A 19,115-nucleotide genomic window follows, 5' to 3' on the forward strand; every position below is an offset into this window, starting at 1 on the left:
ACAGGCATCTGGTTAGGTCATACGGAGAGAACACTGGGAAGGGAAAAGCCCAGATAGAACTCAACCTGGCCACTGTCATGAAGTATAACAAAGAAATGTTCTAACAAATACATTAACAACAAAAAGAAAGCAAAGGGAAATGTCCACCCTTCATTGGATGCACAGAGGAAACATTGCTATCAAAGCTAAGGAAAAGGCTGAGGCACTTACTGCCTTCTTTGCCTCAGTCTTTCATAGTCAGACCTATTATCCTCAGGGTATTCAGCCTCCTGATAGGGATGGAGAGCAGCATCAACTCCCCATAATCCAGGAGGAAGCAGTTTTTACCTGTTATACCACCTGGACACTCACATATCTATGGGGCCAGATGGGATTCACCCAAGAGTACTGAGGAAGCTGGCAGAAGAGCTTGCCAAGCTGCTTTCCATCATTTATCAGCAATCCTGGTTAACAGGTAAGGTGCCAGACAACTGGAGACTTGCCAACGTGACACCCGTCTACAAAAAAGAGACAAAAGGGAGATCCAGGACCCCTGGTGAGGACATAGCTGCAGTACTGTGTTCAATTCTGGGCACCACAGTATAGGGGACCTCAATGTCTTCAAACCATCAAACCTATACCAGGGATTTGAAGGGCATGCCATACAAGGTGCGGCTGAGGGAGCTGGAGTTGTTTAGTGTTGAGAAATGAAGGCTAAGGGAAGATCTTACTGCTCTCTACAATTACCTGAAAGGAGGATGTAGTGTAGCTGGTGTTGGTCTCTTCTCCCAAGTAACTACTAACAGGATGAGAGAAAATGGGTTTAAGATGCGCCAGAGGAGCTTTGGATTAGACATTAGGAGAAATTGTTTTACTGAGAGAGTGGTGAGGCATTGGAATAGGCTTCCTAGGTAGATGGTGAAGTTATCATCCCTGGAGATGTTTAAGAGGCCTGTAGATGGGGTGCTTCAGGATACAGCTTTAGTGGTCATGGTAGTTGGGTTATGGTTGGACTCAATGATCTTAAGGGTCTTTTCCAACCTTAATGATTCTATGAATAATATAAATGCAAACCTTTCGCAATCAACACTACAATGCACATACACATTTGTATTCCTTTCTGAAGGTCTTCTTCAAATATTGTTTATCACATATACACACTTCCCAAGTAACAACTATTAGTTTCACAGTACAGTATTATGCCTGCAAGGTGAGTTGATAGCTCATTATTTAATGCTGTTGATTTGACTGGGGATGAATTAACAAGGCAGGAATTATAAAAATATAGTTATCTTTATTCTTCTCAAAAGCCCTGCCCCAAAATTAGGTATAAAACTTATGTGATTACTTACAGGTTCTATTTGGTTGTAAACTCTACCAGGATGCTTATGGGCAACTTTAGTACAATTTAGAGAAACCAGAAAATAGAAAAGGCTAAGCCACAAAATAGCTCCATCCCACTTATAATCAGAGGCAATCCAGGAACCTTGGGAAAGCTGATGAGAATGCCAGTTTGTACTCATGAGGATGGAGCAGGAATTTGGTGATGGTGCCTAGGTCTCTCATGGGTGGCAGGCTCCAGGAACTGCAGGTTTTATAATCCAATTTGTGGATAATGCTGCACAATCCAAAGGAAAAGCACCCGCCAGAAACAAAGTGTCCACAGACACAGCTGCTATGAGGCAAAACTCATGAGCAGCAGCACTGCAAGAAAGCCGCAGGTTTCACAGCAGGCAGAGTTACTCTATGGCAGGCAGAGAGCAGGACCTTAGGCAGGCAGGGTCCAGGGAGAAGCCAGGTGTGAATGGAGCAAGCAAGACAAAGGCAAGAGTAGGAGAGCAAGAGCAAGGGCAGGAGCAGGAGCAAGATGATGGCGAGAGCCCAGATTGCTTTCTGGCCACTCTATTTAAGGTGTTTCTAGACAAAGTGTCCAAGGCCAATGTATAATGGGCATGAAGCATCCTGCTAATCACAGCTCCCAAACCCAGCAGACTTCCCCTAGGGAAGGAACCTCCACCCTGGTGGGAAGCATGGGCACTACTTACCTGTCCCCAGGTGAAGGGGAAGGCAATTTCGCACCTTGGAAGGCAATTTCATGCCTTTGTCTTTCCCCCTTCAAACCTCCACTTATAAGAGATGGGGGAAGATAGGTTTGGAGCACACAATAACAGCTGTATGTACAAACCAGTATCTTCACTAATGTACAATTAATTACAAATAACTCCAAACTTTCATTCAGTAAAGTTATTTTTATTCTGAAAGGTAGTTGAAATTGCTTTGGTAATAACAGAGCTGGGCAACCACATCTCATGAGAAGGAAAGCACCCCATAGTAGCCAACACAAAAGCCCCCTCCCCAAACTTAAGAAAATTTTCCATACATTTACATCAAAACATATAAATAACCCTGCTGAATTTATCTTAACATGCAAAAGCATCTTTTCCATTTCACTTTTTCAGCACTCTGACAAATGATGATGTAAGTCACAAGGGTCTTGTGAATTGACACACCACAGATTTAATGTTCAATGCTTCAACTAGATCCAACATAAGTTTCTGTAGCTAGCACCATTTAACTTGGATCAGTTGCTGCTGTTCTGTGCAAATCTATTTATACAAATAGAGCAGACAGCCAAAACAGTTGCTTTGTAATTAGCTCAGGCATGTTTGAATTCAGAAGGGAAACTCTCTTAGTTTATTTTCCCTGGGAACACTACAAAGTTCCACTACAGCTTTACAGGGTGACTCAAGAAAGATCCCTCACTCCACTAGAAAAAAACCAAAAGATCAAATTATACTACTGATTTGTTCTCCTGTTCCTCACCTTTGCTCTGAAATGTTTGAAAACACAGTTTCTGAGAATTTGTTATCTGTGGTGTCAAAGGCATTCCTGGCAAAAAAAAAAAAAAAAAAAAAGAAAGTCTTATTGAGAGCAAAATTCAGTCAATATGACTATAAAATCTAATCCACACCTTTGAATTTGAACTGAATATCCATCACTTAAACATCTTGTAAATGACCCAATTTGTTTACACAGCCCTGTAGCTTTTTATGACTTTTCCATAAAGAAATTATTACATCCATTCCTTTTATTTTGTTTTTGAGCATTTGAATGAGCCCCAGAACCACAAGCAAGTGAAACAGACTCTCTACAGATGGAAGTGGCCTCATATAACTCACCACTACCGGTGAAATAGTCAGAACAACACTTTCAGTTTGGAAATGCCATACCTTCACACACAGCAAAAGAATTTCCTGTGCCATATATCTTTTTTAATGTCTAACTATTGTATAAAATAAGTGCTGGTTTCCTCTCAGTCCGAGGAGGAGTATGGTACCTCTAGGACTTGTGCCTCTGTTTTGAAGGAGTGCGAAGGCAGTCTGGTAGTTACACAATGAAGTACATTGGGAGGAAAAATAATAACAAAAATAAAACTTCTTAGATATTCCAGTTGCTACCATGCAATGGGTCATCCAACAAAGTTTTGTGAACAATAATTTAATAAAACACCAGACAATGGAATTTTGTAGAAAAGACTATAGCTATCACTTAAAGTGACATCATGCACATTATTGCACAAATCAGTACCTCTTCCAGCAAACATCTTCCCACTTCATGTGCTTTTAAAGAAATGACACTTTCAAAGTTGTACAGACACATTAACAGCTATAGATTGACATGGAAGGTGTTCAGAGTGTCTCTCCAAAGCCAGTCTTCAAATATGACACTCCCAGGATTTTAGACCAGGTCTTTCCCTTCACAGAAAATTACAACTTTGCTGATGTGCCAAACTGAGTAATGGTTTAAAGATACAGAATACTGAAACTACAAAAAAGGCATCACTCTCTTACTTTTTACTGCCTGAACCTAGTTTGAAGCCCATTACAGGATCTTCCTAACCTCATGCTCCCCCACATTCTTACATTATTTATTGCCCATTCATAAGAATATTGCAGGAGAAGCAATGCAAAAAAGGAATTAAATGTACAGGAAATAAGCAGCATTGCTTCCTTTTCCCAAGACATACTTTGCTTTTTCTGAGACAGAAAGACAACATTTCAAGAAAAGCCACTTAAAGGTGATAAAGGAGTTTAAATTCAGCACCAGGAGACTTCTCTCATTTTCCTTTAATAGAACTGTAGTATTATAGGGAACATAAGAAGATAGCTACCCAACTAGCACCACTGCTCATCTGGAAAACAGAGTACTAAAACATTCAAAACAAAGGGTCCTATTTCCAGCCAGTGCTAGCAAGGTGCATGACAAAAGGGAGTCTTGGCCTCCCTACTGCCACCTGGTCCTTTATCTGGCTCTATTCGGAACAAGCACATGCCTTGCACTTCATGTAAAGCAATCAGTGTAACAGTGATCTATATGAGCCATGCCTGCACACTATTTTAATGCAGTTAATAATTAGTTGTAACAAACCTAAGGAGAAACTTCAGTGTTTTGGGCTTTCAGGAAGTAGAGGAACTGCAGTGGTCTTCACCCTCAAAGAATCACCTTATAATATCTGTATTTATAATAATACCTTGAATGAATTTACCATAAAGCACACAATTAATACATAATTTATAAGGATTAGTTCACAAAATGGTACTCTGCCACTGAAAAAAAAGGATGCCCTGACTTTTGAACATTTTCTCATTTCATACACAAATGCTGTTCCTGTACATAGGAAGTTAACTTCATATTCTTTTTTCTCAGACACAACCACCTGCATAAAAAAATGGCAGCAAAATGATGGGTTAAAAAAAAAAGAAAAAGAAAAAAAGCAAGCAGAGACTAGCACTGTGAACTGTAGAGTTTACCTCCAGTGTCTCAAATTTGCCCATCTTGAAAGACAACAGCCACAGAGGAAAATAATCTAACAGCTCAAAGATTCTTACCTAAGCAGATGATTAATTCTTTATCTTGAGCTGCAGCCAACTCACCTGATGGTCTAGTTGGTGAAGGTTAAAAATACATTGACAGAGGTCAGGGGTACACACACTCAGAGGATTCCAGAGGAAAAAGAGACAAGAAGCCAAGTAGCCTACAAGCCCAGTGTAAATGTACAGTCATGCCCACGCAAGGTGAATGTCAAAGTCTAAAACTGTGAGAACCCTTAACAAAGACACAGTAGTTAGAATAGAACTAAACTCAGAAGAAACACAGCCCCTGCTGACCCTAATGCAGAAGACCTGCATGAGACCACAGAATTAGCAGGGCTCTTTCATTTAAATTAATTTAATAGTTCTTATAGTCTTTGTGTATAGGACTTCATTGAGGGTCTAGAGTCCTGCCTTGTATGACCCAGCCAACCAATTTCTGCAGAAACTGATCAGGTTATGAAAACATGTACAAGTGTTATTGTACACATGCTCTGTAGGAGGAGGTATCTTCACACAAAGAAAACACAGTAGTAGCATCATGAAATTAAGCACAAATAACCCAGCTTAACATGGGGGATATGTTTATAAAATCTCAGCAGAAGGCTATTGAAAAGAGCCTTCAGAAGACAGGTGAACCCTAAGGTTTGGATGCCTACAGATGGAGCCATGAACAAATTTTCCTGGCATTGCTACCTTTAAATAATATCCTACAATCTAACAAAGCCTCTAGAATACCCAAATTTATATTTTTGCTTCACAATAGTACATTATGAATTTTCACTCGCCTACCTGAATGAAAGCATTTTACATGCAGACACAAGCTGCAAAAGGGAATTATGGGACTGAGTAAGCTTTAATGTACAATTAATTTCTCAGAAACTCCAAAAACAGTAAGCACTCATACATATACCCAAGTGTTACTAAAATAACTGCATTTCTACATGTTAGATCTATTCATTTACTGTTGTGTAATTTTTTTCCCAAGTCCCACAGGTTTCTGCTAAAAGACTACTTATGTACATGCCAATTCCTAAGGCGCTTGTACACCAGGAAGTGCATTTTTCTGTGGCATGCAGTTTGTGAATAAAAAGAAAAGGCATGGCTCTTGGGTAAAGCCAAGAGCTATCTATAAAGCATTGAAGAGGCTTATTTCCAGCTAAGGGAAGTAGGCTTTCACAGTGTGTCCTCTTTCTAGTAATCAGGAACTGCCAGATGCAGCAAAAATGAAAAGCAGCAACTACTCTATGGCCACAAAGATCCCCAAATCCTCTCTGATATAGTGCACAACTGTTGCAGGATACAAACCAGTACAATTACACTATGTACTAATTAGATTCAAAGGGTTTGAATAAAGTTGTAAGAATTTTAAAGACATTATGTTTAAGTGAAGACAAAGCTCAACATAAGACCTTTGGTAGTAGGGTTGTCAGTGTCTCAAGGTATGTCCTCATCAAGGGTTGGGGCTTGGCCAGCCACTAAACAAAGGACAGATGCTCTCTCTTAACCCCTCTTCCTTCCCAAAGGGGTAAAGAAAGGGAATAAGGAAGAGAAACTTATGAATTGGAAAACTGAAAGTACTTCATTTAACATAGTAATAAAATGAAATATATATAAATACATACAAACCCAGTATCAAACCAAATTGCCCTGCATGGTAGTTAGTCACCATCACCACTGATGCTGTGGCAGAAGTCCCAGCCTGGACTCGTCTGCAGGCAGGAACAAGAACTCATGGATTAGGATTGAAGGTAGAACAGACAGGGTCCTCCCTATATGCTGTCCACTGAGGAAGAAAAGAACTTTCCCTTAATGATCCCTCAGCTTTATACTAAATACAACGTATATAGAATGGAATAACTTGTTAGTCAGATTGGGGTAACCTGAACTGTCCACTCTTCCCTGCAGGTGCAGCCTTTCACTCTGCCCCACCAACAGAGTACATAAGATTTAACGGTGACCTTGATCTGCATACCAATCCTTGGCACTAACTATAAACTTTGAGGGCTATCACTGTTGGAAGCAGACACTGCAAAAACATGTTGTCAATTTCAGAAAGTGAACTGACTTAGAAGAGACTCAGCTGAACACTAAAATCACTGAACAGAATTTATTCTGTTCTAACTCAGGCTAGGACTCAGCCCCGTGTTTCTTCTCCATTATAAAACTGTTTCTGACTGAAAGACAAACTCAAACCCCCAAACAACATGACAAAGTTTCAAGGTCTAATCTGCAAATCTAATAAGAACTAGTTACAGCAAATACAAGATTTCACCTGTTTCTCCCTTAAATTCCATTCAAAATATTTTAAAAAATATTGGAAAGCTGGAATGCCTCCATATCAGAGACAGGTAGCAAATCTGTGCTTTTAAAATGCTTCCTTTTACCTAACAGAAGGAGCTGAGAGAACTAGCAGAAATAAGAAGTCCCAAACAGCACTCTGATGAATGGCAGACCATACACCATAACTATGAAGACAAAAAACAGTTTAAAATACTTTTTTCCACTGCAATTTACTGCAGTGTTGAAGAACATCTCTAATTTGCCACAACCTTTTGTTTAAAGTTCAAAGAGGATGTGGTACAATTCTTCACTCCCCAGGAAAAACATTTTAAAACATCTCAAAACTATTCTTGGACTACACAACAGTAGTTTAAACCTGAGAAAAACTGCACTGCTATGAAGTTTCCCTTTAGATGACGCATGGTCATGTTGTATACTTCCTTATCTTCTCAAAACAGTATTTCTGCTACCCAGCAGTAGTCAACAGACTGTACTGGCACTCATCAATTCCACAAGGCAGTGAAAGTGGTGCAGATCCCCACTACTTTAAAGCCTCTTGGCTAACGAGAGAATTTTGCAGTCAAATGACAGCATTCAAGCAAAAGCACTGACAGTCCCATCTACAAGGGCCTGACGCACTGCATCACTTGGATGAGCACACCTTATTTCAGGTGTTCAGACCAAGTTAAACAGACTTAATTAGAAACTCTACTTCATATTGATGCTTCCCAACCCTGAATAAACTGGAAGCTCCCTTTGGAGTGACACAAGAAGAGGAATCCTCTAAGTGGTTGAGAGACAATGTGTGATGAGAGAAGCTCCCTCTGGCTCTTCACTCACACACTTCCAGCTTCATCCATCAACTTTTCCCAAGGACAGTCTGAAATACATGAGTCTTGAACTCCAGCTTGAGGACTCCTGTTTGGCTGGGAGTTTTTTAAGCAACATAGATCTTGCCTGTTTTGGAAGATTTAAGACATGTATTATGAAGTGATCAGTTTATGAAACATTACTTAGAGAATTTATGAAATTCATTATTTAAAGTTTCTATTGTGGGAGGGGGGAGAGGGGAGAGAACAATAACCACCAATCTTAAAGGAAATTAATGTTTATCAAAAGATACATCACCACCAGTAAATTACCTGTGCTGCAGGATGGGTGAAAATAAAATGAAGTACTTCAGTTTCCTAAAATTTACTTCTACAAATCTATTTACTAATGTTCATTTGCACTTGAAACTGACAGCAGGAAAATCAGTATTTCTAACTAGGTGGCCCTGGAAAATTAACTGACCTTAGTTTCTAGGCCTTCTAAAGTAATTCATTAATACACTTTAAATGCACACACTACATAAGCTATCCATTTCATTGCTTGTATAATAGTTTTTATATTGTTTTCTAGTAAGACATCCTTGTATTTCTCACTGAAATCTTAACAGCTGACAGCTTAGCAAAATTACTTTAAATATTTATCACATCTTGTCCTAAGACACCCAAGAAAACAATACTTAGATTCTCATTCCATCTCATGCTGCAATTGAATCTAAATTAAACTAATAATATCTTACAAGCAAGTACACTCAGACACCTGAGTTAAATGATTTTAAGTCATTCATATTACTCAATCTACCAATACTTCTCTCAGACATTGCTGAAGCTACAGAAACAGAATGAAGATACTGCATAAAAACAGCAATCAGAAGCAAAACCATCAAGAACTATAACAGAAAGTAGAAATAAGTAAAACATCCAACTCATAGAATTCAGTGTCCAAGAGATACAGTTTTGTTCCTCAGAAGAAACTGAGTAATCAATTTTTCTTGACTCTTTACTTCAGTATGGAAAAGTGATAATAAATACAGCAGCCAGCCATAAGAGAACTGATAAAGCCACCTAAGTAAGATAAATCCTTCAAAGCATAATCTGTTTTTCAACATGACAATTGTGGAAATTTAATCCATCCAGATAAATGGGAACCACCACTACACACACCATTTACTGCTACTTCAGTTTCCAGAAAATTGTTGCACAAGTTTCTTCGATCTTCCAGATGAGTATTCACTTAATTGAATAAAATAGAAATACTAAAGGCAAACATGAATTTTTCAAGGAAATCACACAAAAACCCCTTTCTGTCAAGAAGAATCAGAAATAAAACCTGTTCTTAAAGAAAATCTGACTGTAACAGAGAGCAAATAAAAACAAAGAGGTAGTTTCAGTGGTTTCAAATAGAGCTACATTAGCCCCACAAGAACTATCACACTGAATTCCTTGGAGATAGCAGCAAAATACTGAGTCCTAAGAACATCTAATTCATGATTTCAAAGAAATGTTTACACTAGGAAATTGCCACCTAAAATGACACTATGCAGCAGACACAAGCCAATGTCTCTATTTGGTAAATAAAGTCAAATTTTAATTCTGAAGTTAATAACATAGCTAATAAATAAATGCCAATTATGAAAAAAAGAATCCTTAAGCACATTCTTACCCTTTGTATTACAAGCAGCCCCACTGATTTAGTCACTGATAGACATCTTCACTATCACCTTAAAGCAATAGCTACAGCACCCATGTGTGTAGCTGAATCACTGTAACCCACTCTACTGCAAAACTTTTTGGCCATTTAGCAGTCTTACAAGTAGAGGACAGAATTTGTATTTGTAGACTGAGAGTGAAAAATCTCCCTCTCTCCTGACCAAAGATTATTTGGCATGTAAACAGCAATATCTCATTCTCATACTCCAAGGAGTTTTAACCTGCCTCTAGCTAAAAGCTATACAATCTTTAGATTGCAGCAGAGTGTAAAAATCACTCTAATTAAATCAAGTAAGAACTGGTCTGACCAGTATTACTGATCCCCCAAATAATTAAAATCAGTTAAGGAAAGTCAGGAGCTGGTGTTTAGCTGTACCTAAACTTGCATTAATTTTTAAAAATTAGTTTTGCAATTGAACAACAAGAAAACAAACTTCAAGTAAGCTACGAGAAATATCCAGACTGCTGTTAAGTACAAACTACCACAGAACACAGTGGCAGGGCACTTTAAATCTCCTGGATTTGCATTTGTTCTAAGATGCAGTGACTGTATCTTAGAGCATGCCAAACTGCATTGCAAACCAGTTGAAGCCTGACCTAAGGCAGCTGCATTTCTGATATATGTGCACAGAATCTAGTTTCTGTTGTCATCTATACTTACACCTACTTAAATCAATTTTGCTTCAATACCATATGATCTACCTTTTACACTGTTCTCCCATTATGGAAGAACTCTGGTGGTCCTTCAAGGCCCAGCTGCATTATCCTGTAACAAACCTCTTAGGGCAGACTGAGCAGGTTTCTTTCCAATCCTGCCAAAGTTAAAGCAAAGCAATGATAATTTTTCTGTGTGTCAATATGCTTCGAGTGCATGCCATACAAACGTAACAGAAGGCAGCATCACTGCATGCCTTTAGTATATTAGTAACAAGTCTACATCGTCACAAATTGGTGCCCTAAGGCCTCTAAACCACCAGGTAAACTGCAATGGGGTAAAAAGAGAGTGGTTTCTCACACGGGGAAGATAATTTCCTGCACTGTGCATAAAGTCTGATTGGTTTCCTGTCAGAACAACCAGGTCTCTGAGTCTTTTGATCACTTTACTCTGTCCCTTTACAGTTGCTTTGGTTAGGGACTGATCCTTATGCTGATCAGCAGCTCTGCCAGTCCACAGGTGCCATATTTCATCACATTAGCAGGCCACAGGTATTATTAATCCCCCCTGCTATTCACTAGTACACTGCATATTATACCCATTCACAGAACTCTTGCAGAGATCTCTGAAACTTTGCTTTCTATTTGAAGATATGACGGTGAATACTTTAATCTGGGGAGTCCCAAGTTCAAAGATCAGAGACTTCAATTAGCCTCACATCTGCATTTCTGTCTCATGTCACTACAGTTCAGAGAAATCTGAAAACTCCCTTTTGTGTTGGTTTGTGCCCAAGGAGAAAGCTTGTTCCAGCTGATGTGCAAAGTACTAAATTTTTCAAAACCCCCATAGATCAAGCACCAGGGTTTCCATAAATGTATGGTGACTGCTTTAATTTTAGAGATTCTACACTAAGTCTGGTTTCATGCAGTATAAAATGTTTCAGTTTGCAAAGTATTCTTTAAAATGACTTCATAATAACAGATCAAGAAGAAAGGCGCTTAAAAATCTGAATAATGTAAATCATATGTAGTTCAGAGGCTAAGCAAATTACACACCCCGAAGCTGCCCTTGCTGTATGAAAGGAGTCTTTCTCCAGCGCTGTACAGCACCAGCCCAAGGGAACTTGCATTTGAGAGTTTTCCAAACATTTCAGGTACACTTGAAAGTTGAAAGTAATTCCCATTTCCTATGCGAGATTAGCTCGTTTCCAGTCCATACAAAATACCACTCATTCACGCACAAACACAAAAACTCACCCCCCACTCCCTAAGAGCCAAGCATTGAGGGTACAAAGGTGCGCGGGTCGTTGCCTGTTGGTTTGTGGCGTGAGGGGGTTTTGGGGTTTTTTTGGGGGGTGGTGTTGTTTGCCTGTTTGGTTTTGGGTTTGTTTTGTTTTGGGGTGGGTTGATTTTTATTTTTTTTTGGGGGGGGGGAGGGGGGAGGGGGCGGCGGGGAAGTGATACAGTTTGTACCTCGGACCGCAGAAGAGATAGCCTCTGAGCCAGCGTTGGGCTCCCTCTTGCTCGCCCAGCAGCTGCCTTTTACCCAGAGAGTTCCTCTGAACGCGGCGGGCAAACACCCATCCAGCAGCCGATCCCCATTCACCCCGGCCCAGCCATAGAGCTCCCCCCACAGCCTCCGCGGCCGCCACCCCGCGCAGGGCCGCTCTCCCTCCGCGGCGCCGGGCAGCCCCGCAGGCGCGAGAGCTCCGCCGCACTCCGCGCCGGTCCGGCGCCCGCCCTGCCTCTGCCCCGGGGCTGCGCGGCGGCGGGAGCTGCTGCTGCTTCTTACCGTTCTGCTCCTTGGCGCCGGAGAAGACGAACTTGCTGCTGAGGTCAGACTCGGCGGCGGCCCCTTGCCTCCGGCCGGCCAGGGCAGATGTCAGCAGGAGCAGCCCGAGGAGGAGCATTGGGCCGGCGGGGCGAGGGGCTCCAGCACAGCAGGCACTGGCGGCGCGGCACCGAGGCCCGGGCGTCTCTCAGCAGCGCCCGGCGCGGGCTGCGCCGCTGGGGAGAAGGCAGCACTGAGTCTGCTCTGGCAGCGGAGAATTGCAGGGTAGTTTCCACATAATCCCATCCAAAACTTTTTTCTAGAGCCCTTTTCTGCGTCTCCAGGTTTTGTTTTCTTTTGGCTTTTTTTTTTTTTCTTCTCGCTTGAAAAAAAAAAAAAAAAAAAGAAAGAGAAAAAAAAGATCAAAGCAAAATCTGGACCCAGACCAGCTTCTCAAGGACTAAACAATCCGGGGCCGTGCCGGGCGGGGGCTGGGGGAACCGGGGCTGGTGATGGCGCGGGACAGGCAGAGGGGCCGGGAGAGGCGGGGGCGAGCGGGCTGCCGCGGAGGAGCGCGCACCTGTCAGCCGGCAACCAGCGGCGGGGCGGAGGCGGGAGGAGGGCCAGGCAGGGGGCAAATGGGCAAGGCCGGCCGCACTCCCACAGAAATACTTTCCCTCGCCTTCAGTGGACGCGCTGCCAGCCTGGGCTGCGTCTACTCTGCTCGCGTCCGCCCGCCGTCCCCTCAAGGCGAGGGCGGCACCTGGCGCGGCTGTTTACGCCCCGGGAAGTTGTCGGTGGAGGAGAAGGAGGCGAGCGGAGCAGCCTGCGCTGCTGCCCCTCTCTCACGGCCAAATGGCGGCGCAACAGGTGCGGGGGCGGCAGCCTTGCCCCAGCGGGGAGCGTGCCCTGCGGCTCCTTGTCCACGGCGCACCGCTACAGCTGCCCTGGCTCTAGGTTGCTTCACGAAGGGCGCTGCCCCTCCTACTCTGAGGAACCAAGGTCATCGTGGTCCGAGGCCCATTTCTGGCTTTGGAAAGGAGGGTGCAACGTTATGCTGACTTACCGGTATTTGTTCACTAGGTTGTTATTATGGCAATTAGCTTCGTGTTTGAAAATGTGCTGCATAGTTAAACATTTCATTTAAAGCATGCCCTTAAGTACTGGGAACTAAAACACGGAGAGGAAACTTTAAAAGGGTTCTGGATGCAGATTATTTTTCTTGTGACAGCCCTTGCTGATTTGGCTACCCTGAAATGAGACCTCAAGCATTGACATAAACAGATGGAAACATACATTTGACTTTTTATAACTGTCCTTGTCTTGCTGAAATACTGTGCAGTACTCAGTGATGTGGTATCCATAGAGCGGAGTTGGGTTTCTTTTGAGTATCCCCCACCCTAACGCTGACAAGGACTGAAAGCACTGATGATACTCAGCACCCGTTAAAATGGTGCTTTGTTCAAGCTTCTCATCTAGAGCTGGCATTTTTAGTTTGCTTGGAATAGTGTTTGAACCATGACTATGTGATTGGTCTGGTAACAAAACTGAATGCCAACTAGATGTAGGAGGACCAAATCTTTGTCTCTTGAGTGAAGTTTTGGGAGAGTTTTTCAATGATGACTTAAGCCCATAACTCAGAGGTGGTTTTGGGGATGGATCCGTGGTCTCACTCACTGTGCAAGATATGCAAGAGATAAACTGACTTGGCACTGCTGGAGACTTGAGCACACACTGTATAAATGTCTTATTCTTTGACCTAGCTCTTTTTTATTATATAACTGAGCTGTTTCTTTGCTTCAGCCAAAGTAACCCTTGAGACAGTGATAAATATCCCCTCTGTTCTTAATAAGTGACATATTTCCAGTAGCAACTGAAAACTTTCCTGCCAAGCTGGGCTGTCTTCTGAAAGGCAGACTCTGAGCATACCATAAATAGCAAACCTTCCCTTACAGAGTATGAAGAAAGAAATGTACTGCACAAAGCAGATTATGTAGTTACTTTTATTATTGTTACTATTATTAATTCTTTTTGTTTGTTTGTTTATTTCAATGTTATTTTAAAATGGAAACAGGGTTAATATGTACTGTTTTCCAGGTCTTCAGCGATGTTTGAAAGTAATGAGGTGTTTTAATCAAGTAAGTATTGCACTGTAATGTAAACTTCATTGCCTGAGGATTTTGTGGAATTCTTTGTCATCAGTTCCCTAAAATGCAAGTTCCCTCTGAGAAACATGGACCTAATATCTCACACTGTGTATGTGAAAAGTAAAGCATCCAACATCTCCCATAGCTTTGAAAATCTAGGCTGCATGAGAGCAGTGTTTCATTTGGCATCCTGGCTCTGACTTTAAAGGAAAATGCAAGAACCCACATAGTGGACGAATATGGAATAACACTGCCTGGGGAGGTGGCTGATTTTCTAAACCTCCTGTAATTAAGGATCAGGGTATATTTTATATCATTAAGGCTCTACTTACTTTTTCAAACATGCTTTTGTTGTTTATCCCATCCAAAATTTTGTGTGTGGTAATCCCTATTCTTATAAATGCCCAATCTTCTCTGAAATTAATGCTAAACCAGCTATTTTAACATTGATGCTTTCCAATTTCATCAGGTATTTATATATTTGAATTATAAAAATAGGTAAATATAACTTACTGAACCTCTACCCTATTCATTTTCTCTTGTTGTAGTCCTATCGTATAATTTCCCATCTAGACAGGTTTTTTTATTTAAATATCTCTGTAGCACCAAGCTTTTCAAAGTCCCATCTGGTTTTGCAATGCTTTATGTGGGGTAGGACAACCAGAACATAACACCGCAAGTGAAGGCATAGTCTTTACATATATAGTGAAGATAAAGCATTTTATTGTATATAGTACTTCTTATGCATGCCTTTATCTGTTTATTGGATCTACTCATGCAATGATCCACAGATGTTTTGACATTAATAACAGTCTGATGGTTCAGTAATTACAACAAACTAATGTATGTGTAGTTCAGATCATTTGTGACAGGATGTGTGGTGTTGCCAATGCTGAATTTCATTGGAACCACAATGCCAAGGAATCTAAGAGTTCTGATGACTCCAGTGCCCGGTGCAGATTTATGTGGGTATTGTTAAGACTCATCTGTATTTTGCTACCACAATTTTCACATTCTTGTCTACATCCGTAATAAATATTTTAAACCACACACAGCTTTGTATTCCTTTTTTTCCATGCTGAAGATTGTATTTCAGTTTGTCTTTTCTATCAGTCACCATGCCATCTCATCTCACAACTACTTACACTATGTAGTCTTTTTCGTCGAATCAATAAGGTTGGAAAATACTTCAGCGATCATCAAGTCCAACCTAATATCTGACACCTCATGGCTTCAAGTGCCACGTCTAATCCTTTATTGAACACTTCCAGGAACGGTGACTGTACCACCTCCCCGGGCAGCCCATTCCAATAGCCAATTACTCTCTGTGAAGAGCTTTCTCCTCACCTTGAGCCTAAATTTCCCCTGGTGCAGCTTGAGACTGTGTCCTCTTGTTCTGGTGCTGGTTGCCTGGGAGAAGAGACCAACCCCCATCTGCCTACAACCTTTCAGGTAGTTGTAAAGAGCAATAAGGTCTCCCTTGAGCCTCCTCCAGGCTAAACAACCCCAGCTTCCTCAGCCTCTCCTCATAGGGCTTGTGCTCAACACCTCTCACCAGCCTTGTTGCCTTTCTCTGGACACATTCCAGCATCTCAATGTCCTTAAATTGAGGGGCCTGGAACTGGACTCAAAGTGTGGCCTAATCAGTGCTGAGTACAGGGGCAAAATGACTACCCTGCTCCTGCTGGCCACACTATTTCTAATACAGGCCAGGATGCCATTGGCCTTCTTGGCCACCTGGGCACACTCCTGGCTCGTGTTCAGCCAGCTATCAATGAATACCCCCCAGGTCCCTTTCTGCCTGGCTGCTCTCCAGCCACTCCAACCCCAGCCTGTAGCACTGCATGGGGTTGTTGTGGCCAAAGTGCAACATCTGGCACTTAGACTTGTTAAATGCCATCATGCTGGACTCTGCCCATCTGTTCAGCTTGTCAAGTTCCCTCTGCAGAGCCCTACCCCCTAACAGATCCACACCTGCCCCAAACTTCTTGTCATCTGCAAACTTACTGATGGTGGACTCAATCCCCTCTTCCAGATCATCAATAAAGATATTGAACAGGATTGGGCCCAACACTGATCCCTGGGGGACACCACTAGTGACTGGCTACCAGTTGGATGTGGCACCATTCACCACCACTCTCTAGGCTCAGCCTTCCAGCCAGTTCCTAACCCAGTGCAGAGTGCTCCTGTCCAAGCCAGGAGCTGACAGCTTGGCCTGGGGAATGGTTTCAAAGGCCTTGCTGATAGTGTATCAGACTTTTTTTCTTCCAGAAGATTTTATAGTCTACAAAATTGTGTATCAAGTTTTTTTTAAACTTAAATATTGCAACAAGTGCATCTCCATTAATTGCCATCTTCAAGTATTTTGGGATATGGACTGTGCTCTGTAGAATAACCACACTAATTTGACATATTTTCAGATTGTTTTTTAGTTGTTTTTTTTCATCATCCTCCTGTCAAACTTTTTGAAGCAGTTTTCTTGCACTTGAATAAAATTTGAATTATCTGGATTATCTCACAGGAATTTATTCTTATTGAGACTCAACCACCAGAGAAGGCAATAGAAATTTGGCCTGTTAGGAATCCAGAGACTTATTGTGGTGGTAATTACTTTTACACTCCTGAACTGTAAACACCCTTGAAATGGAAATACTTCTTTGTGATTCTTACTAACTTCAAGAGTTATCATTACAATATACATTTATCTCACAAGTTTCTCTTTATCAACAGAAAGAATTCCCTGCAGCAAAGTCAAAATATCATTACAGCAGCGACAGAGGTGGTCAGTTTACTTACACTCCACCCCTTCAGCACTTAACAACAAAGATTCCCCTCACTTACTTGTGGAAGTGGTCTGGAATTGGCAAGATGCATAGCTCTTCACAGGCTGCCCTTTATGATTTGAACTGATACCAAGACATCCTGACTGACTTCAGCGGGTGCTAGATATCCCAAGCAAGTTCTGCAAGGAAGCATGCTATTTACTTTTCCTGTATGTTGTCTTCAAAGACTTTTTCCCCTCCTCATAAGGGATGCAATGCAAGAAGCATTTCTCTCCTGAGGAGGAATAGGGTGAGGAATACAATATTTTAAGGAATATGGAAGAGGCTCAGATATTAACCCATTTTCAGGCATGATATACAAACAAAAGGGAAATGCTCCTGGAGATGTGCAGCTCCACAAATTACTTCTATGAAATTCACATCTCACAATAGTTAGAGCTAGGCATTTACCTGTCATTGTGAGGTTAGGACCCACTGTTAGGGAAATAATATTGATTCCCTTTCCTCCCCACAACTTACTTCGTTTCCAGTTATGAGTGGGGGGAAAAAGAATTAATACATACGTACTTATGTAGGCCCATATATTCTGAAAATACCTGTACAATCCTTGTGAGACCACACCAAAGAGGAAAAAAAGTATTTTGCAAAACTTAGCATGTAATTTAAAACTAATAAAGTTCTGTTCATCCAAGCGTCTGGCAAATGTGTGCTTCTGTGCAAGGTGCTCATGATTTCAGTGTAGTTACATATGAATTAATTGCTAGTACACCAGGATTTAGGTGTAGGTATACTTTTAATACTGCAAAGAAGTCTTAAACAGTTATTTTACAAAATCTTTTGTGGATGAATGATAAATGTGAGAACAGGAATTTTAGTAGAGACTAATTGACTGTTAGAAAAACAACAATACAGTATTCTTTCATGATCAATGAGCAATAGGAAAAGAGGCAGATGTACAAGTAAACATTGCTGTTGTAATCTTACAACTGTGAGGTAAAGAGGCGGGAAATGAACAGAAAATTATTCCTGCATTACAGAGTATTCCTGTAAACAAGGTAGCACTAAATTTTAATGTTTCAGCTTTATTGTCCATTCCTAATGAATTTGTAAATAAGTTGTCATCCTGTTTCTATGCTACATTCAAAAATATAATGAAGAAAAAGAGTGAAGGCCAAAGAGGCTTCAATTATGTTGCTTACACAGTGTGGACTGCTCAGACACAACCAGACAAGAAGGAACTCCAAATGTACTTTGGTCACTTCATCACAACTCTAAATTAAGTGTGATTTCTATTTTGTAACTCCGAAAGTGAGACTTGAGATTTACAAATACACCTTTGAACAAATACAGCATTTGAACACTTCTAAGCATATCCAGTTTTTCTGCTCAACGTTGCATAAAACAATGCATTAAACAACCATTTTTCAAATTGCCTCAAACATTGGAGAACCAAAATCCTCATTGTACATTTGAGTGATTTCCACTTAAGAACATTGCTTTAGAGCAGTCACATTTGATAGTCCTAATTATTTTATCAACTACATACAGGTGCATACTCCAAGCTGTATACTGATGTTTTTTGCTTTAGGGTAGGCAGTGGGAGGTGCCATTAAGAGACAAAGAAGGAGGCCCACTAGAGGTTTCCCAAACTATTTCAAAGAATGCTACCCAGTTCTGGCATCTAGTAGCTCCCTTGGGTCTCAATGGGCTTCCAAAGTCAACATGTGAAGTGTGGAACATAATTATGTCATTTAGACCTTATGACATGTTTGCTGAACTTTAGTGTGGACTATGCTAAGGTGTGAAAAAATGGCAGTAGCCAGTCTTGAATTCATCATTTTCCTACAGGTTATGTAAGCATTCTGGGCATGAGGGTACTCAAGACACAGTGATATGCTTTCAGAGAAGAATGCTCCTATGATCTCCAGCATTTACCCCCCACTTCAGATGCCCCTCAGTGTTCAAATGCCACATGCTCTTAGGGGTTATAGCCAAATGACAGGTTTGTTCAGGTACATGTGAATGTTTGCTTATTTATGACTGTGTGCAGTGACTTTGCTTATGTCAGAACCCAGATGAGCTTTCTGGCA

At 41.3% G+C, this 19,115-nt stretch overlaps 1 protein-coding gene across 1 annotated transcript in view; it reads right to left on the reverse strand.

Moving 5' to 3' along the window:
- The window catches only part of PDGFC (platelet derived growth factor C), a 122,690-nt gene extending 110,228 nt beyond the window's left edge, over positions 1–12,462 (reverse strand). The window contains exon 1 of the mRNA XM_054165562.1: positions 12,117–12,462. Within this exon, the coding sequence (XP_054021537.1) occupies positions 12,117–12,234 (118 nt within the window). The 5' untranslated portion in view covers positions 12,235–12,462. The remainder of the gene's footprint in view (positions 1–12,116) is intronic.
- Between the last annotated feature and the right edge of the window lie 6,653 nt (positions 12,463–19,115).

Source organism: Dryobates pubescens, chromosome 1, assembly GCF_014839835.1.
Source record: "Dryobates pubescens isolate bDryPub1 chromosome 1, bDryPub1.pri, whole genome shotgun sequence".
NCBI classification, from domain to species: Eukaryota; Metazoa; Chordata; class Aves; order Piciformes; family Picidae; genus Dryobates; species Dryobates pubescens.